Source organism: Dermacentor andersoni, chromosome 10 (assembly GCF_023375885.2).
Source record: "Dermacentor andersoni chromosome 10, qqDerAnde1_hic_scaffold, whole genome shotgun sequence".
In the NCBI taxonomy this organism is placed as follows: Eukaryota; Metazoa; Arthropoda; class Arachnida; order Ixodida; family Ixodidae; genus Dermacentor; species Dermacentor andersoni.
This window is the reverse complement of record NC_092823.1, coordinates 88,912,393-88,933,899: the sequence shown is the minus strand read 5'-3', so window position 1 is coordinate 88,933,899 and position 21,507 is coordinate 88,912,393. Positions and strand designations below refer to the sequence as shown.

General features: G+C 46.7%; 1 protein-coding gene across 2 annotated transcripts in view; it reads right to left on the bottom strand.

The window, feature by feature from the left end:
* LOC129380717 (uncharacterized) overlaps positions 1-21,507 on the bottom strand; it is a 148,601-nt gene that overhangs the window by 48,242 nt on the left and 78,852 nt on the right. For both annotated transcript variants that reach the window (XM_055062512.2, XM_055062511.2), the window contains exons 4-5: positions 20,736-20,787; positions 108-211 (exon numbers count right to left, since the gene is read on the bottom strand). In XM_055062512.2, the coding sequence (XP_054918487.1) occupies positions 108-211; positions 20,736-20,787 (156 nt within the window). The remainder of the gene's footprint in view (positions 1-107; positions 212-20,735; positions 20,788-21,507) is intronic.

The window sequence follows — 21,507 nt, the reverse complement described above, 5'->3', positions numbered from 1 at the left end:
TTTTTTTCCTTGAGAAGGACAAGTAAAATTTCTTTATTTCTACAATTCATATAAAAATAATTGTTATGTCATAATTTTAAATATATCTAATGCAAACGAAAGCTTACCCAATAATCAGATAATTTTAGTGTATCCGGCGGCTCCTCAAATGTTAAATGTACAGAGAGAAGTTTTTGGTGCTCATTCTGGAGGGTGAGCTGCCAGGTGTAACCTGTGAAAAGGAAACATGAAACGTTATTGTACAGCGAATGAGTCAACAAAGACGTAGATTGAGCACATTTTCTGGCTTTTCATCTGCTTAATTTTCTGAGTATCTCATGTAATTTTCTGCCACATTGCTTTTCCTGGAAAACTTTCTTTATTCCTAAGAAGCGTTCTCGTTTTTTGTTTTACATTTCCTTTTTCGAGGAACGGTAGAAGCTGAGCAAGTTTTGTAACAATTTGTGCACAAGTTACAAATAGCTTTAGCAGGAAGAACCGTATGCAGAAATGGCGAGAGAACATAGCAACGGTGAGTCCAAACACTGTATCATATGATGGTTTTCAAGAAATGCAATTAGTGGTAGTAGTAAGCGTATTATTTCGCTTACCCAGCTTACAGCACTAGGTTGCACCAGGAATGTATTTAGATGCATTGGTGTTTATCTCGAACGAAACATTGAACTCGAGAAATGCAAGCACTTGATTCCGAAGTTACTATGTGTACGATTTCCTAGTAGGCTGTCCTGCACTGTTATGCCCATACCTAACGAACATTATACTTCTTCAATCCTGGGTAGCATTATGCTACCACATTAACATACCTGGTAATTCCCCTTGAGTACCCAGCATGTGCAGAACAGGTCAAGACGAGTTGACGACACAGGAGGAGACAAGACAAGACGAGTGGATATTATGTGTATTTGCCAGGCTTAATAGTCATTGCACCTACTCCTGTATTAAGCTCGTTGTTTTACCGTCACTCTTCCAAACGCAGCTGCCGTTGGTTTCAAGGATTAACTTGAATATTAACGGAACGCCTTCCCGATGCCGCCAGTACTGTGGCAGCCAGGGAACACCGGCTCCAACAACATCGAGCAGCACAATGGCAACCATTCGCACAAAAAATGCCTCAAGAACATGAGAGCACTAGCGATATAATGGAAAATCATTCCACTGTGACTTTATTCCAATCTCCTGACGTCAATTGACGGAACCACCTGCGCAAGCATGGGTGATGGCCTGCCACGTTACTTGAACATCCTCAGTCAAACTCTTTCCTTGTTTTCAAGCGGCCAGCGATGAAACTTCGCGTATCAACAGCTGCACCGTTAACATACATCCTGGCGAGCAGTGAAAGCAGTTTTCAGCAGCACATACTGTGATTTCGTGTCATCAATTTTACTGCTTATGTTGAGATACACGGGTCAGGATTCCGGCATGAATGGTAGCCGGCATGCTAGAACGTACGAGAGGATACGCTTCTACAGTACAAGTGGTTATGGCCTCACCATGGCTGCAGGCATAGAGCTAAAGCAAATGTTGATAGAGGCACACGTAACCTATCGTCCAAAGTTTCGTACTGTTTTCATGGCCTGTTCTCCTGGTGTCAGCATGCTTAAGCTTCGCACTGAAGCTACCGCAGTGCCTCCTGCTCAGCTGAGTAGGAGGAACTCCTGTGAAAATGCCCATGACCTTTATGTTTCATGTATGTTTCCTTCTTGTGCCCTATGTCGTCTTTCTGTTCCCTTGAACTTGATGGAAACTTGAGGAAGCATATTTCATATGTACTGGATCTTTAGTTATCCTTTCATACGACTCGAGGAATCATTTTCTGGCAACAGTGATAGCCTTGCCTGTACATCTGTTAAACGGTTCCTGCTTCACATTGCAGGTTTGCTGCTCACGAAACCCGAAAACCGTATCAGCATCGCTGGTGAGCCGGCCTACGACAAAGATGACGAACGACTGAGCTGCGCAACTGCGCAAAGCCGGATCGTTCCTGTTCAAACGGCGCTGAACACCAGGACCTCGTGACCAACTTACAGCCTATACAGAAGGCAATGCTCGGGAGAGACATCATTTGGCAGCAGTGACAGCATGTACTGTACATCTGCTAAACGGTTCCTGCTTCACATTGCAGGTTAGCATTCTTTTTTTTTTTGCCTCATTGAACCTCTTTCGAAGTTTCGCTGTCACTGCTGCCACAGTGTACCACAGTGCGTGTCTATAGTGTTTACCCGGTTGTGTTAAGGTTTGCAAGTGTGCGTAGTTAACTGTAGAAAGGGCTTCTGGCAACCTCTGTCGGATATTGCTGAAGCCTTGTTTGAAAAGGCGCTAGCTAGCATTAAAGAGGTATCAAAGGTGCTCGTTGAGATGACCTCGAAATTTGTTGAAGCAATGGGGGACCTAAAGAAAGGATATGAACAAAATGAATGCGACGAATAACTCATGAAAGCTGAGCTAAATTCCATCAGCCAATTAGCCGGGTACGAGAACGAAAACTTTGAACATTACCGCAAAGAAATAAAAAGCCTTCGACTTGAGCTTACCTAAATGAAAAACCAGGGCCTGGAATGCAAGAAATGGAACCTAAGACTAAACCAAGAGCTGCAGGAAACGACAAAGCAGCTTATTGAGTTAAAGCAGTACAGCAGGCTCAATAACCTTGAATTAAGAGGTACACCAAAGGTTGAAAATGAAGACGTCCTCGGAACAATAGCAAAAATTGCATCTTCCTTGTGCGTCCAGCTTTGTGATGGTGACATTGACGTAGCTCACCGCGTCCCATCGAAGAACAATGCTCCTCCAGACGTAGTTGTGAAGTTCAGATCCAGATGAGATCGTGACAAACTGTTGAAGGCTGCCAAAAGAGGTGACTGAATACAGCCATGCTGGATTTTCGAAATAGCGATCCAGTTTACATAAACAAACACTTGCGCCCCGAAAACAACATCTTGCTTGGAAAAGCCATCCAACAATAATGAGAGAAAGGATGGAAATTTACATGTATTTCTTAGGGGAAAATACTAATGCGGAAATCTGAGAACTCCGGATTTTTCCATCTAACACGTAAAGAAGACTTACGAGAAATAGTTTAATATTTTTTTATAACTGCGCACCCTATTCGTTAACAATGGCTTATCCAATCAAACAGATTGACAATCTTTGTAGAGCAAAATCTACATCAGTTCTTCATTGCAATACGCGTAGTAGTTACAAAAATGTAGACGTGCTTTCTGCTTTTCTGTCGCTACATGCACCTTCGTTCAGTGTCATTGCAACAACTGAAACGTGGCTGCGGAAAAGTGAAATAATCAGTATTCCAGGTGACTGAACATGATTGATCGGGCGACTCACGTTAACGCGAGGTGGCGTTGCATTTTTTTGTAAAAGATAATATATCGTAAAGTTGCAGCGGCGACATATCGTTGCAATGACATTGAATCTATTTTCATTTCATACGTCATCATTGGTTCAGTTTATCGGTCACCGAGCGGTAACCTCGTAGCATTGCTTGATAAGCTGGAAACAATTTTCTGCGCTCTGTCGAAGCAGCGAAATGAACCAGTGGTTATAGTAGGCGAGATGAACATATACACATATAGCATGCATAACCATGAATATAGCTATTTGTTGTAATCTTAAAGCTATCGTAATTTAATTACGCCACCGACGCGTATTACTAAAGCATCTTCGTCTTTAATTGAGCACGCATTAACAAATCTAGACATGGGGGTTATCGGAGGCGTTTACCTAGAGCCCATCTCTGATAATCTACCTATCTTTGCCGCTTTAGATTATCCAACGAGTGCCAAGAAAATAAGAAACAGCATTGCAATGAAAATAGATTACAAAGTATTACGAGAAGAAATCCTTCGCATTAAATTCAGTGAAATATTCAACGAGGATATCAACATTGAAATAACTAACCTAGTTGCGTATCTCTATATCGCTGTAGATAGGAGTAATCGCAAGGCCTCGAAGGGTCAACATGATAAACCCATGTGCCCTTGTATCACAGAGCACATACTTTAAACACATAAGGCCAAGGAATACTGGCATGAAAAATGGTGCCTAATAAAGATAATATATACTGCTCACAGCAATTTAAAGAACAGCGGAATAAATCTGTCGCTATGTTTCGATTGCGTAAAAGGGCGTATTATGTTCACCTAATTACACAGACCGCTGGTAGCACAAAAAAGCTGTGGGAAATTAAAAACGAAATCATAGGAAAACAACGCAAGCTAACTGTACTTCCCGAAACCACTGATAAGGACATTGTAGATAATTGTATCATATACTTCGCATGTATCAGTCCATCCCGCGCTGCATCTTACGCGCTGCCCTGGACAAGTCCTGCTCACAAAAGGTTCATGTAAGTGTACATTTACAGGCAGTTCACCTGCCAAAGGCAGGGCTCCCTGGTCAACTTGTGGCGTCCGTGGCTGAAGGTCTGACAAAAGTGCTTAAAGCTGGTGATCGCGTGTTGACGATTGAGCGACAAGCTTATGAGCGAGCTAGATGCGTGGCACTGCCCTATATTCACCAGCTGACAAACCGCCTTAAAAAGGTGGCGGAGAAAGGCAATGTCCGAGTCATGCTCATGGTACCGGATAAACTCGGGAAACTTTGCAAAGTTGTCAGTGGCGCCACTTGCTGGAAACAACCCTGCCCAATTGAACATGAACTGCCTTATGTGGAGTGCTGGGTAAATTTGGTGTACGGAATTTTGTTGTCATGCGGAAGTTGCTACATCGGCCAAACTGGCCTGTGTATCAACGTTCGACTAATGGAGCACAAGCTGCTTGTCGAGGCACCGTCGGGATCTGGGCATTTGGCGGCACATTGCAAGAGCTGTGAGAATGATTGCATGCCTTTCTTTGATACGACTCAAGTGATTACCTCTAGCACAGAACAGAGAGAGTGTGAAATACTCAAAGCCTTCTTTATTGATCTGCAAAAACAGGCTTGCATCAGCAAACCTAACGTACCTTTGACGGCAAAAGAAATACAGTTCTTTCACAATGAGGTGCCATGACGCATACGCTTTTCGGAATGATCATGCAGGACGTGTCTTTTTCCATATATATTTGTGTCCTCCCGAGAATAAAGCCAGTTGATGTCTAGCGTTCGGTGCATCTTTTTCATGTTCCTGTCCGTGTCCTTTTTTACGTGCTAGCGCGATGTCCACTTATACCCTGCAAATTGCCTGTATCCGTGAGAAAACTAAATTAATATCGTCGCCCATTCATGTTAAAGTGGAAGGGCAGTTCAAAGCAAATTCCAAAAATCGAAGGTGAATTGGGGCATCGCTTAAGTGACGCGAATGCAAAAGCTTTGTAAAGCCTACTGTAACTCACTATAATCAACCTCCATCAACGATGCACCTTAATCCCCCTTAATACAACCTTATCGGCCTTATTCTCTCTTAATCCACCCTACTTTTCGTTAATATGCCTTAGTCATCGTTCATGCAGCTTAATCCTCCTTCATACACCCTCACTCACGTTAATTGCTTCATGCACCGTAATCCACCTTGATCTTCCTTCATCCACTTCAATCCTCCTTAATACGCCTTAATACTTGTTCATTACCTTAATCCACCGTAGGACACTCTAATCAACCTTAATTAACCACTAATGCACCCTAATTCAATAACTAATCAATCATGAATTTGGTAATCAATAATCTCTTATACACGGGATGGACATGCTTGGGGTCGTTTCTGGCCTTCCTGGGCCGCGTGGTATTTTCTGTTCGAAACACGACCTTGAAACAGAGATCTAAAGTATTTCGCCTTAAAACATAAGAAAACGCGATGTGGACTAGCTAGCGCTCAGCACCTGCAATAATACCTCAGGTGTAGATGCCGCTAATTTTTTCGGGGCCTGCATTCATTGTATGACGGACGCACACATAAAGTGGAAATATCAGTTCCGGTACATGCCGCTATTTCGATTTTCGGTAAAACAAGCAACGTTTCGTAACAGTAACGGAAAGTGGGATCGAGAGGCTGTATGATCGCTCGGAATTTTTACAGCGGAAAAGGAACTATAGTGCTTCCAGTACTATATTGCGCTCAGTTTTACACAGACGATATTAAGGGAAGGACCCAGTACGGCGGATGGGTTTCCGTTAGCGTGTCCGTCAGATACTTGGCTTCCAGGCTCTTGATAACAGCGTCTTTTCCCTGTTGTGTGGTGGTGTGCATGAGACGGGCCAGGCGGTCGCGCTGGTGTGACTTGGCATACTCTCGTTTAGGAGTTACTGAAATACATTCCAGGTGCAACCATGATGCAGTTCGCTGTCAGCTCGGTCGCAGATTTCGTTCCACTGCTGACGGCACATGACCTTGCAGTAGTGTTCAATGGCCCTGTTTGAGTCGGCCACCATCTATCTCAATGTGCGATTCAGCCGTTGCGGCTTGCAGTGCGCCTATATCGAATCTTTAGCCTCTATCAGATGCGCCTGGGGCCGCTGGCGGTGGGGACGATGTCCTTGTCCGTTTTGATGGTCTTGGTGGCCGAGTGCACTGCTTTACGGAGCTCGGCCGTCCATGTTTTTTTGTCTGATTTCTTGTGCTGTGGTGGGGCGTCCCTTACGAAACCCGTCCCAGTCCGGCCACTTATGTGCAATGTTGTCGCCCCGGCATTGGTTGGGTATCGTAATTTCCAGGATGCAATGGACGCTGCCCAGGTCGACGCCGGCGTTGTGCTTGTTACATTGTCTGTGTGGTCGCTCTTGATGAATGTAAGGTCTGGTGTGGTGTCTCGTGCTACGGAGTTGCCGATGCAGGTGCGATGAGTGGGGTCCGTGATAAGGGCGCAGTTGTGGTCCAGGGTATACCGTGATAGGTCCCTCCCTTGGCCGTGTCCTTCGCGTAACCACACGCTTGATGGGCGGCGTTGAAGCACCCTCCGATCAGCAACGTGTTGTTTTTGGCTTTGGAGCTAGCTGTGTGTAGTAGGGTCGTGAATTTTTGTGTTTAGTGCTTGGAGATACTGTAGATGCTGGGGATGAACAGGCTCCCTTTCCTTTGTTTGCTTGGGATGATTTCGGTGAAGGTGTATTCCACCCTGATGCTGCCCTGTGTGAGTTGGTGCTCGTTGAACGTGAACCCTTTACGGACGAACGTGCAGACGTCCCTCCACCAGGCTAACATGAGCACGATACCCAGGAAGGGTCGCCGTCGCCGTTTCTTGCAGCAAGATGATGTCGGGTGTCTTGATTACTATGGTGATGTGTTGTTGCAGCGCTGCTCTCTTGTTGTAACTATGGCAGTTCCACTGCCAGACCGTAAGGCCCGGTAGCGATCTTATTGTGGATTGCGGCTGGGACATGGTTGTGGCGAAGTTGGGACTTACGTCTGTTCTTGGAGGTATGGGTGGTTGGCGAATGGCGCCGCAAAGATGGGGCTGCGCACTATGTGCTTGAGGGTCTGTTCAGTGAAGTCGAAATCCTCTTTTGTGGCGCGGAAGGACGTTGTGATCAGCTCCTCCAACCGCTCCAGTCATTGTTCGGTGACGGCAGCCGTGCTGGCATAGGTTATGGCGAGCGCTTCAATTTTGGCATCCAGCTTAGTTTCCAATTGGGTCAGGTCCCTGTAATGTCGTGTTGAGGTGCGTGCTCGTTTCTTGAGAGTTGGGTCAGCGGTCTTCTCCTCCCGGTGCTAGTCTTGGGTTCTGGCCGTTGATTGAGTGTCTTGGAGTGATGACGTATCGGTGTTCTGTTCAGGGGTAACGGCGGGTCTAGGTTCGCCGCGTGCTCATTTCTTAGGGGTCAGGTCAGTGGTCTTCTCCTCCTGGGGCTCGTCTTGGGTTGTGTCCATTGATTGTGTGCCTTGCCGTGATGGCGTGTCGGTGTTCTGCTCCAGTATAACGGAGGTGTAGGTGTCTCAGGTGACAGAGCTGAACATGTTCCTATGGGTAGGCAGCGCCACCCGGACAAAACGCGAGAGCAAGTCCACAATACGAGCACAGACTAACAAATCTGAGTCAGTGTTAGGCATGGTTCGCGTTACTTGGAGTTCTTTCTTGACCTTGGCTAGCTCTTGGGCAAGCTGGCGCGTGGTTTCTACCAGCGCCGCGTTGGTTGCGCGGAGTTGTTCAATTTCCTTGTAGTAGGCGCTGGTAGTCCACGCCTGCCGGCTGCTCGGAGTGCTTCGGTCACTAGTGGCGCTGCTGGAGCTAGCGCTTACGTTTTTTAACTTCGCCCTTTACTGCGTCGGCCCAGTTGACTCTGTCACGGGAGCACGATCGCCTAGCGCCGCAGCTATTCCTCTCAGAAGAGTCACGACGGCGGGATGCGCGTGGCGTCAGGCATGGCACGACGCGCTGGGGGATCCGCTACGAGAAGCACTGCGCGAGCGTGAGCGTCCAAGACGTGGAAACGAGCTTGATTCGGGTGCTTGCTTTTGCTGTTCTTCGGCGTTACGGCGATCGCATCACCGTCGCCGCACGACGTATGGAACCTTGCATTTGGCTCTGCCGAGGCGCTCCCCGGTGGGGTGTTATTCGCCGCAGAGCTTGCACTTGGGGACAAGTTTGTAGCCCTCTCTAGGATTAAAAACACCGCATGCAAGGCAAACAGAGCCGTTCGGTGTGGGGCACATGTCGCGCCTGTGGCTGACCTCGCCGCACACTTTGCAAACTTCTATTTGCTTCCCGTAAAGACTGCACGGGTACAGCCTGGGTGCGCTACGCACATACTTGCGAACTTTGATACCGTTAAAAACTACGATTACTGTCGTCGGGTTTCCAATACGCTTCGCCCCCCTCGTCGAGGGGGTTGCACTTGGCAACGATCTGCTGCATTATTTCTGCTTCGCTCTCCTCGAGCGCTATGCCCCGGATCACGCCCTTGAATGTCATGGACGGTCGTTTCGTAGGCGCTCACTTCGTATATTTTGCCTTGGACGTTGATGGCTTGAATTAGAGCATACTTCTCAGATCGCTCCTAGCTCCGAGTGCTGTGTGCCATAATGCTGGGTATTGGGACACGCCGTATCCTAAACTCGATCTGCCTTTTCACTTCCCGCTGCCGCCATGATGGCAGTAGCCACTCATGCCGCTCCTGCCTTGGAAATATCCAGCCCTCCGCGTGGCCGTACAACGATCTTCATTTTTTTGGACGCATCGCGGGCATGCGAGCCGCCCGAATAACTGCGACCCTAATGTAGCGGCCCTAATAGCGGCGTTTTTATTGAACGCCGTAAGCCGAATGTGTGAGGACCGCGCCGCGGTATCCCTCATACTGCGCAAGGCAGGCGTTTCCAACAGAGGGTCCTGGGCCCCAATAGCTGTCAAAGAACAGAAAAATGTATTAGTCGATAAAAATTGCACCTCCACGTCTCGTTTCGCTGTCTTGATGAAAACGCGAAATTACATTTTGCAAAACTTCCGCTTCCCGGCTCAAATATCAAGGCACGTGACCTCTCACATCCAATCAGAGAGTAAACGTGGCGGATAATGGGGCCGTGTAACTGCCATGCTTCCCGAGAAGAGAGCCGGTGGAGCAGACTGAAATGGAGCAAATTTCGCAATCATGCTGCAATGTACAAGGATAATGCGAAGTGTGCCATCTGCGGCGCAACAGAACGAAGGCGAGGGGGGCCACGCAGCAATCGGGCACCGACCTGGCGCTGTCCTCAGCAGGCATGCTACGACATGTTCACTCTCTGCTACGCGCCTGTGTTGAGAGCTAGTCCACTCTCGCCAGCTGCGAAATAACCTTGTGCTGTTTTGTTTCATTATGTCGTCCTTGCCCCGCGTAAGAGGAAGAACTGTGATGCAACATAATGTCAATAAGGTGACAGAAAGGCGGCGACACAAGCGAGCCAGGGCCGGCTTGTCACCATGTTCTAACCGTGCCTGCCGTTCGTGTGAAGCTCTGTCAATTTTTCATGCCGCAGAAGAATCTGACCGTCGCGAAGCGTCCCGCGGCATTAAGAGAACAGACAGGACCATCGGTGACGGAAGTGTCGTCTGTGAACTTCCGCTCAAGGCTCAGTTTGCAGAGCGTGCCTTCCAGACAAAATCCACGGTGAAACTGTTAGAGCGACCGTGATCTGCCGATTTTCACGTATGACGCCGTTTCTCCTTCATTTCCGGACGCGCCAAAGTGCTTGCTGCCAAAGGAGAGGAGAGAAAGCAACATATCTGACGAGCTGCTATACGTACCTTGAGATTGTAAAAGCGCACGTAGACGAGAACTAAGAGAGAACACAGCACGGCCAGTGTTTCTGCGCTGAAGTGAAGACGACGATGTTCTGCTGAAAACGAAGCGTCTGAGAAGTGTAACTTCAACGTAAACGGCCTCACGAATGAGAATGGCAACACCAGTAAGGCAGCACATACATTTTCAATATTCAATGTGCCCTCAGCTTCGTCATAAATTGCTGTCTCGGACATCAAAAGTAAATTTCTGTACCTTGTGAGTATTGAAGCATGATAGAAGTACATAAAGCGGATGTATTGCAGTCGCAAGTACGTTTGAGGGGCGAGAAAAGTTATAGGTGGAAGAAGTTGCAACTCGGGGTGCAGTGGAAGCGCCCATTTCTAGAATGACCAAGCGGTTTCTGTGCCCTGGAGCGAGCTTAGAGCCGTTAGTTGACAACTGTGCTTCTTTGAATGGAGAATTACCTCGACACTTTACCTTAGTTTCAGGGCTACATAAGTTTGTAGCGATACCTATAGCACAGATATTTTCACGACCGCATCTAATGATACATCTTTTACACGAGAAGAAAGGGGATTAACCGAGGGGCCCGATTTTCTATAATCACATCATGAGAAGTGGACTAACAAGGACACAAAAAAAACATAGGGGAAATAACTTTTACTTACTAATTCAATTATAGAAATGATAAATTAATGGCAATGAAAGTGGATAAAGAAACAACATGGCGCAGGTGGGGAACGATCCCATGTCTTCGCATTACGCATCGCACGCATCGCCAAAAGTCCTATGTGCGACTCCCGTGGGCGCGACGATACCATCGAGCACCTATTGTGTTCCAGCCCTCTCTACGATGTCGCCGCTCTCTGCGGACAAGTTTAAACCGATTGGACTAGAGAACATTGTAGCACACGGTAATTACGCGACTTCACCAGAAACCCGAAAAAGATGACTTCTGCGGTCACCACCCACTAAACAGAAATTTCGGGCGCCACGTTATCGGAGCTCGCCAAGATCTCGGAGCTGCTCCGACGAGGCAGGCTGAGTGCCTCGTAGAATTTTCCACCCGATACGATTGCACCGATGGAACCAGCTGAAGGTGTTTCGAGAGCCCCGTCTCAACCCGCCAAATATCGAATCGCGCGTCAAAGTGCCACAAAGCGCAGGAGAGCGACCCACCCAAGATACGGTGACATACCTGTAAAACGTGTTTACTTTGTTCCTGTGCATTACATCTTTTCTTAGTGGTCTGTAAGCTACTAAAATGAAATGAAATGAAGTTATACTCTATGATAACGGTGAATGATTCCTTTCGTGCGAAAATTTTGACGAACGCATGCGAACCCATTGGCAGTAACGAACTCAGAGAGAACGCCCTCTCGCTGGATGGGGAGGACATATTGTAATATGTACCACAGGAGAAGCTTCTTACTTCGGTAAAGGCATAGCTTGTGGACAATGCTGGTGTTTGCGTAATGCGAACTTGCATATATTTGAGAAGCAGCCTTTTCTGCAGAGGCTGCTTTTCTTTATCGCGCCGCGTGTCGCGCAGGTTCTTTGGCCATATTTTTGGCAAATGATGATAGCGCTTCCTAAAATGCTTTCCGAAGCAGAATATGTGGTAGATTCTTAGGAATACTACTTAAGGTATTTAATTTAACGGAACAAAACAATGTTGTGTCACCTAAGACTATAATATGGGTCTTGAAGTAAAATTGCCGAGGACTTAACATTACTGCTGAATTACCTGACACGTCTCCCATCCAGATTTTAGACATGAACATACGTGAAAAGATGTGCACTTTAGTTGGTCCTATCGTTTCCTCGCAAAGTCCAGCTGCTGTGCGATACTTTCCATTCCACGATTACAAAGCTAAGTGTTGCTCCTTGATATTTAGAATCTGCGCTAAACCAGACGTGTCATCGCCAGATGGAAATTCGCTGTAACAATCAGGTACACCAATATTTGGCTGCTCGATTCCTTTTGTAAGTCCAAAAGTTACATGCCTAATCTGCAGTCTTAATCTTTCATGTTTGCCTACTACATGACTCGGCAGTGCGTTTTGGGCCAGAGAAAGCGCCAAAATCGGAGCATTTGATGTGTTAAAGACCTCCTGAATTCAGCTGCCGCGCAAACTGAGACGACATTTGTCAACAATTGTAGCCTGCTGACGTGATGCAAAGGCGGGTGACTTATGCAGTTTTTCCTGATGAGTTCGGCATAAGAATATATATTTACGTGTTTTTGTGCTCTATGTGCAATGAAGACTTTATTATTTCAGAAACTGCGACTAGGACACACATTCGTGCAGTGCAAATAATTTCATTTGCAACTGACACGGAGCGTGCGGTCAAACGGTATACACACAAAATACAATAAAAAAAATACCACTTGCACGTAGCACATACGCATAAACAGCGTGTATGATTCATTCGGTAAATTTGTCAGAAACGTAGGCTATTTATCAAATATACTATGCGTGCCAGGTTGCGTTTGAGGCGCCTTACCTAAATATCAAAACTATTTCCAACTAGGCTCTGAGAACTCAAGTTCACCCGTCCTAGAATAGCTAATTAGTTATTCATGATGGTTAGAGTGAGCATACTTAAATATGGTAACTCTAACTATCATGAAGATGTCGTTGAAATAGGGCTGCTGTGGCTTGAACTGGGAAGGCCTCAATGGGAAGAAAGCTTCCCGCATAGTGGGATGTAAGCTACGTTTTTACTCGAACGAGAAGAGAGGGGGTTAACCGAGGGTCCGAATTTTTATTACTCATATCATAGAACCCAACAAACACTGACACCAAGGACAACATAGGGGAAATTACCTGTGCTTAATAAACGAAATAGAGAAAGGATAAATTAATGGAAATTAATGTGGATGAAAAATAACTTGCGCCGGTGGGAACCGAACCCACAACTTTCGAATTTCGCGTGTGATGCTCTACCAGTACCAAGGCAACAAACACTGAGACCAAGGACAACATAGGGGAAATTACTTGTGCTTAATAAATGAAATAGAGATACGATAAATTTACGGAAATTAAAGTGGATGAAAAAAACAACTTGCCGCAGGTGGGAACCGAACCCACAACCTTCGCATTTCGCGTGCAATGCTTTACCAGTACCATTTGGTAGAGCATCGCACGCGAAATGCGAAGTTTGTGGGTTCGGTTCCCAACTGGGGCAAGTTGTTTTTTCATCCACTTTAATTTCCGTTAATTTATCGTATCTCTATTTCATTTATTAAGCACAAGTAATTTCCCCTACGTTGTCCTTGTTGTCAGTGTTTGTTGGCTTCTTATGATGTTTTTACTCGAAACATCGCAAGTCCTCGCTGGGTGCGTGAAAGGTGAGAGGATACACCTCTCCCATTGCCTGCGTGTATTTTGCAGCGTCGCAATTGTGTTTTTTTTTTCTTTTTTAATCCATTGGGGACAACACAAGGAACTCTTTGTGATGCAGAATGTCGAAGCCTCAGTCGGAGGGCCCCTGTAACCGGGGTTGCCGAGACACTTCGCCAGAAATTCCAACCGGGAACCAAGCGGGAGGCAGCGGCGCCGAAGGGTTCAATGTTGAAACCAATAATGGCCCCCGATATTCAAAAAGTCTCGTGTAAATTCACGTAGGTGGAGGGTAGGCACTATACAGGCCTCTGGCTTTTTCTCCTCACCCAAAACACGTAAAAATGCGGCAGCGCATGTCCGCTGAGCGAAATGAGTTGCGCCAGAATGGTTATGCGTGTGCGTTTGGGAGATTGCCCCTGGAGGGGGTCATGTACTCGACGATTACCATTATTATGCAGGAAATTCAAAATCTGTCGAGCAGCACACCTTGAATTACTGTTTAAATGAGCACGAAAAGTACAGCAGAAGGAAGACTGCTCCTCACATCTTGTTCCACATATGCTTTTTTTTTTATATGTGCGTACGAAACAATTAGGTGAAACGACTATTCTTACTGTAACGTCACGATGGGATTCAAAACGCTTTTTGATAAGATGAAATTGGCACTAGTGGACCAACGAACCTTCACTTTGCTTCTTTTAAGCCAAGATCAACCCTTCCTAGCTGAAATTATAAACTGTGTGCGAGCGCCTAAGTAAATGGTTGTGATGCTGTGTCATGCGTACACGGCTATGAAGTCCATATGCTGGAACCTTCAAAGCGTTCCAGCAGTGGTTAGTGAGCGGCTGTGTGAAACAGACGCCCGTCCTTCGATGTTTGTCAGCGTGAGCGCGTGCCTGTAAGTTAGCCTTTTCTGGAGTTTTAAAACTTTTAGAAAAATCGAATACCTATTCATCCAGCTACAAGTTCTTTGCAGCTGTCGAATGCTGTCGAATGCACACAGGCCGAACTGCCGGTTGAGGGAACACACGCTTGTCGGAACACGAACACTCACTAGAGAAGAATATTTACGTACTCATAAAAGGTAATTGTTCAAACCGCGGCTTCCAGAAGATGGTCCTGGAAACCACAGTATTTTCAAGCCGCAGAGACTCCCCAACAAGATGGATTATCGAGAATAACACTGTGTCACGCTTGTCAGCAAGCCTTCGTTCCCGCTGCATAAGCCGCAATTACCACGTTTGAAAAGCCAGTATAAAATATTATTTTAGCTCGGCATACATTCACAGGGAATCTTTTATTGTACTGAAGTTTAACGACACCTTGCTGATGAAGGCGCAAAACGGAGATGCTACGTTTTCAAAGCGAAAGCTCCTGCATCCATAGTTCTGATTGCCCTCAAGAAAACTTGCTTTGAAGTGGCACTAGAAGTGGGGGCAAACACCACCGGTATTGTATATTGATATTTTTTCGCAGTAGTTAATTCGAAATGGGCTATTCTGCAGCACCGTAGTGCGCTTCTCTTTATAAATATTGACGCAAAGAAGAAAAAAAAGATTGTACACATTTGTAAGTACACACACCCACTTAGCGCTGCCCAGAATGAAACGCCAGCGTCATGTTATGAGGGCGTCGCCGTCTTCACAGCCATGGTTGGTGGATTTTCTTTTGAAGAGTAGTAAATATTCGGTAGCATTACCGACCCTCCACTCTCGGGCGGTAGAAGCAGCGTGCAGGCGCTCTTAAACTGAGTCATTGTAAAAACACTTGTAAGCCTTCAGCCTTAAGACGTAAACGAGGACACAGAAGAAGTTCAGACTAGGCACTGTAGGATTGACGACGGCAGTTTCGTAATTAACGGTAGCCACTTTCCACAACGCACGGTATGTTTGCATGCAGAGGGAAAGGAGCTTCTCGAAAATACTCACGTGGTGAAAAGGAGACAGAAGGCAGCTCGCTTGTACGAGGCGAGAAATGCGGTCGTAGGGTTGAGCTTCGCAAGCGGCGCTGCTGGTTGCAATGTGACACCTTAGGCCGACCATCGGCAGGCTGACTAGCGGGATCCGGCCCCGCGATGGACTGTGCGCGTAGTCGATGATAGATGATGATGATGATGATTTCAGGAGTTCTATGGCAGAAAGGCTAAAATGTCGACAGAATGCCAAAGCAGTGGTGATTGATAGGCTCGTGGTAATGCACTGTATGAGAGACGTGGTAGATGAAGGGAACATGGCGTGTAGAGCTTATGTCGGCTTTCGTGTCCAAAATAGTTTAAAGGGCGAAACACTAGCAGTGCCATGACGATAACTGCTCCAAGGATGTGTTACAAAGGGATAACTTCGTCACCATCCGGTTATCTGCCAGAACATACATAGCCAGCATACATGTGAAAGTGCGGTTCAAGCGCTCCGCGTGGCCGTTCCTATGGGGATGGTAAAATTGCTTAGTTCAGGTTGAGTAGAGCAAGATTGAGAATGTGGACGATAACTTCGGACAAAGCGTTACAGCCGCAGTCATTAAGCAATTGTGAAGTAAGATAACATCAGATAGCAGAAACAACGCAACCTCACTTGCAGAACTGGTCAGCAGGGATCGAGTGATCACGTAGCTTAATGATCAGCCACAGCTGCTGGTTTATTTCCTCAAATGAATGTGCGAAGAGGCCCTAGCAAGTTCAGCATAGCGCAAAAAAAGCGGTTCTGTAGGGAAGGCGAGCGAATGGAACCCGCAGATAGCAGCGGTTGGGTTTGATGACGTTGACATGACTGGCGAGCTGCCACGGCAGATTAGCTTGCAAAGCGTGGCTAAACGAAACGGCCGCGGACACATTCGTAGGTAGCAGATACATCGAGTTAACTGGCACTGGTGTATCATGGAGATCATTGAGAACGCTCCGGCGTAAATCTTTAGCGACGAAAATAAGAGTGTCAGGTTTATCATGGTGGAAATAGCAGTGGTACAAGATGCCATCGTGGAACGCGAATTGACGAATGGAAGCATGTTAGGCAAAATATATCGCACCTTAGATGATCGCTCGCAGGAAGTATCTGTTCGGTTCCTTACCAATGCAAGCCAAGTCAGACGCGGGCTGGATGGTGCGCACATCAGCATCGTTATGGTAGTCGACAGAATAGCGGGAAGCGCAATATTCATCACGATGTAGGCGGCCAGATTCATAAAGAGCCGAATATCAATATTGAGGAATACCTTTTTGAGGGAGGACCGCCAGCAGAGCGCGCGGTGGGCGGCAAAAAAAGAATCGGCCTGCCGTATAAATAGACTCGGAATTTCGCAAACGCCCACACAAAAGCCATCAGTTGGGCTCTGTGGTGGAGTAATTGTGCTTCGCGATCGATATTTTCAAGCTGCCGTAAGCGATGACAATATCATGACAATGCTAGCGCTGGCGTAATACAGCGCCGACTACGTGGCTTATTCAGTACGAGGTTTGGCAGTGACAGTGTGGTCGATGTAGGAAAATCAGAGGGCTGGTTAGCGGGGTCATGATATGTAACAACCAGGGAGATTCTTGGATGCGCCTTCAAAAACTGATACATTTCCTGAAAAGCTGAGTAAGTAGTTTCGCGATGACGGCAAAATATTTCACAAAAAAAATACAAGCAACACTGTATTCCGAGGAAGCTGCGCATATAATTAGCAGGGCGGGGAACAGGGATGTTCTTATGGCGTATATTCGCTACGGGTCTGGTTGCATGCCGTTAGCTTCCACGAGCTGGCCAAACACGATAATTTGCCGGCGGCCACAATGGTGTGCTTCGACGAGCTAAGCTGAAATTTTTCCCAAAGAAGATTCTCAAGGAAACCTAGGGGCTTCCTAGATTTGTTATGAAGCTTTATGAACAGAATCGCCCTGTTTATGTGAATGCTGCGAAGTGCTCGATAACTTCTCTATCTGCTAAATGGGCCAATTTCCGTATAACGGTCCATTCGCGTATGCCGCTTTCAAACGCAGGACGCGGGTGATATGTATGCGTGGAAGATGCCTTAGCGGCGCTGTGCAAGAGTTGCCGAAGCCGAACCCTCACGAGAGGACGATGCGACCTTATTGGGGAACCTACGGTGAGACTAGCTTAAGCAGAAGATGAAAACGCTTGGCACCAGCCACACGCTACCGAGAGATGCCCCCGGGAATCCCAGATACCACGTGGACATCAGCGGCCGCTACTGTCGCCTGTTTAAGGCCGATCCACACGACAGACCAAGTCTGCGGGCCGATCGGTCACGTGATGCGACGTCACGGCCCGCCGCGGTCCGGTCCGGCGCAGAGCACATCCACACGGCGGACCGCCAAAGCAGACGGCGGATCAGATCAGCTACATTCTCGGCCAGAGTGTTATCATTGTTATCATGCCGGCTCCAGTCCCACAAAGCGGGGAGCTGCTCAACGAGGGATACAAAATGAAAAAACCTCCTCGTCACTCCAAGAGGACACGGTGTTTAAAAAATATATCTGCTGCACGCACGTGTAGGCGAAACGGCGGACATGAAACAACTGGCTTGACTGGCTTTTGCTGAGCCGAAAACTAGATTGGATTTGGCTGAAGACACTCTGTTGCCGGACAACACTCGTTGGCTACGCCAATGTCGTTGTGGTTTGCATGCGGTCCGCCTCATAACTGAAGCGGGAAAAGCCTCGGCGATTTGTTGGACCGCGAGGGCCGCGGTCTTGCGCAGGCCAACAGCGGTACGCACGAACTAGTGACGTCTTATCACGTGATGCGCGGACCGCGGTCCAAAAGATCAATTTGGTCCGTCGTGTGGATCGGCCTTTACGGGCGTCGTCGCCGCACGGTGAGGCGTATGCCCGGAAGATGGGCAACGTGGTAGACGGTAACCCGCTTGCAGTACTGCTCTTTGGCATCCGCGCACTTTTTCCGCTCGCCTTGAGAAAACGCAGATATGTTTATGAACATTTACGCGGCTGCGACCGATGGGCGCTATTGTATGCGATCGCTACCGTGTGCTTCTTGCTACATAAACGAAACTAGAAATTTCGCAAGGCGATTGAAAAAAACGTGAACTCGATGTCGAGCAAAATTGTCATGTGTCGAACGCAGTGGCGGAACACGTGTGCAAGTGGAATCACACGATAAAATAGTACAACGCTTCAATCACCGGAAAGGAAAAGAATGTCACCACGAGGCTGCAGCTCAATTCTTTGCACATGCGAGCAACAGAAAACAGCCAATAGGACCTACGGTACCCTGCCCAAAGTTTATCTTCGCTCCCTACGTCACGTGATACGGATATAAATTGACCACGATGAATTGTACGCAGCGCTATGAACAAAGAACTCGTGTGTGTTACTAAACGTCTGACTTTTTACTCGGCCAGTGACCGTTGTTTTTTTGTTTCGTAAAAATCTTAACTGACTGGACGAGGTTTCACAGAAAACTTGACTATGGGCATTTTCTGTGTTAGGGGAATTCAAGCCACCCGGCCCACAGCTGCGTGGAGTGTCCAAGTTTTCCTAGCGCTTCCTCGGCAGTTTTTGTCAGTCAGCCATATCGCAAATAGACGTAGCTTTTTGGAAACAGTAACAGGCGTGCTGTGTGTTCAACACGTGTGCTTGTGCCTAGACAAAAGTGAACCATACGGACAGTTTATTGCCACAAGTGCGAGCTCGAGCTTGGCCTCCGGTGCCGGAGGACGTCAAGGTAAAGACTCGGTGTCAGATGTAGGGAAGAGTGTGATGACGTGTCTTTAAAGGAACCTATCCCCTTGCGTGTTGTTGATTGTGTCATTGTTTTGAGCAATGCTGCCTTCTTCACGAAAGCTTTGGTGCTATTGCTGGTAATGGTGTGAATACTCATGTGTGATTGGCTGGTGAGCGACTGGTTAGGCCACCGAGGGTTTCACCGCCACGCTTTGCTTGAGTGAGGAGCGTAGGTACGACCTTGGACACGGAATCTGGCGTTTGAATGAAGGAGCTCTTTATCGGACAACGGCTATTCATTCTGAGCTGTTGCCTCGCACGTGAGTAGTCGAGGGCCGCCGACTTCGGACCTCAAAAATCTTGCTTTCTGAATAATACAGAAGCTAGCAGAAGAAAAATAGAAAGGAAAATAAATCTTGCTCTCCCTCAATGGGTTTCGCTAATCTGCCTTGCACACTGAAACGAAGGGAAGCGACGTGACCAGGAGGCTGTGCCGTCTGGCTACATTTTAGAATAATAGCACGAAAATAAGCGTATATGCGCGAAGTAGAGGAGCAAATCCTTGACTTGGAGCACATCATATATAGATGGAAAGTGGCCAAATAAACGCACTATGGGCACAGTATGTAATATTCACAATAAAGCCTAGACGTTACTATTGTAAACCAGATTTGTAGAATGCCTGATCTGAAGTTTCCAGCATTCGAATATCAGCCATTAGCGAATAAGATCCATAGCACAAACCACAATGCGATCCTACGAGTACAGCAAATCTGGCTTGGGGATTAATGCAAACAATGAACCCTCTACAACGTTAAGAAAATAAGGACTAGTCGATATAATGCAAATGTGAGAGACAGCAATGTGCACATAAATACTATAGAATGGCGCCTAAGTAACGTCATGTTGGGCGTCTCTAGTCACGGAAAAAAGCATAAACCGAAAATGGAAATCTGCACTCAATGGTGGGGAAAGTGAATCTTTTAAATATTTGAAATAAAGTTAGCTTCCTCACTTTAGCACGTCATCGATTTTCATTGCACGCCTAAAGATATTACTTATGAGAAACTTCCCTCTAACTAATGCAGAAACAGAACGAACGGAATGCGGTGAAGTGGCGAATGCAGTATGTCGTAACACGAGCCCAAAGAATAGGGACGCAAACAAAAGCACACAGGTGAACAAAAATCGGGGTTGTCGTTCGTGTTCGTATCGCTTGCGCTGGCTGTGCCATGCAAGCAAAGCATCAAATCGTTCATCAACAAGCTTTATTGTAAGATAACCAACGCATTGTTTAACTGGGGTACCGAACACCCTCGAAGATTCTCCACCGCAAATACATTTTGCACGTTGCATACAAATTACTGCAACGAGAACATAGGGTATATGGCATGCAGGCATTCCCGTTCTTACAATCTGCCCTATATTGTGTGGCAGTTTGTTACCCAAATAGGCTTTGTATAGAAAGGAATATTTACTTGCAATTGTGCTAATATTGTTCTGCAGTTTCTAGACTAAAGTTGTTGTTTATAAAAAAGAGTACTTACCTGGGATTTTCTCTACAGATCCTGTATGTAAAAGGTGCTTGTTTAGGTAACCCTGGAGAGAACAACAGTCATTTGTATAGGACGGTGATCATAAATAAAAAAACGGCAATAAATATTTGAAACATTATGGGGCTTTACGTGCCAAAACCACTTTCTCATTATGAGGCACGCCGTAGTGGAGGACTCCGGAGATTTCGACCACCTGGGGTTCTTTAACGTGAACCTAAATCTAAGCACATGGGTGTTTTCACATTTGGCCCCCATCGAAATGCGGCCGCCGGGGCTGGGATTCGATCCCGCGACCTCGTGCTCAGCAGCCCAACACCAGAGGCACTGAGCAACCACGGCGGGAGTCAATAAATAATGATTACCGTTAACATGACCACACACCCTTGTCCATTAAATATAATGAAGTTGGTTGATCCAATAAGCTATTTTTACCACATGCAAATGTGCATTGTCGATGAAGCAGTTAAGCCAATTTTTCAACACAGCAATATGGGTACATGTGTGTGGATGTATATATATATATATATATATATATATATTGACACGTGTACTTAACTTGATCGGGCGACCACGTTTCGCCGCCTAACAAATGTTATCGCACAGCGCAGGACGCGCCTGCATGTAAAAGTTTCTGGAATGTTACCGATGGTTCCGTCCACTGTCTTTCACCGCAACTTGTGTAATCTGATTGCATCTATCCGCGACACGAATGGTGTAGAACTTTGTGGAAGACACGCGGGTCCCAGCGGTTAATCTGGAACAT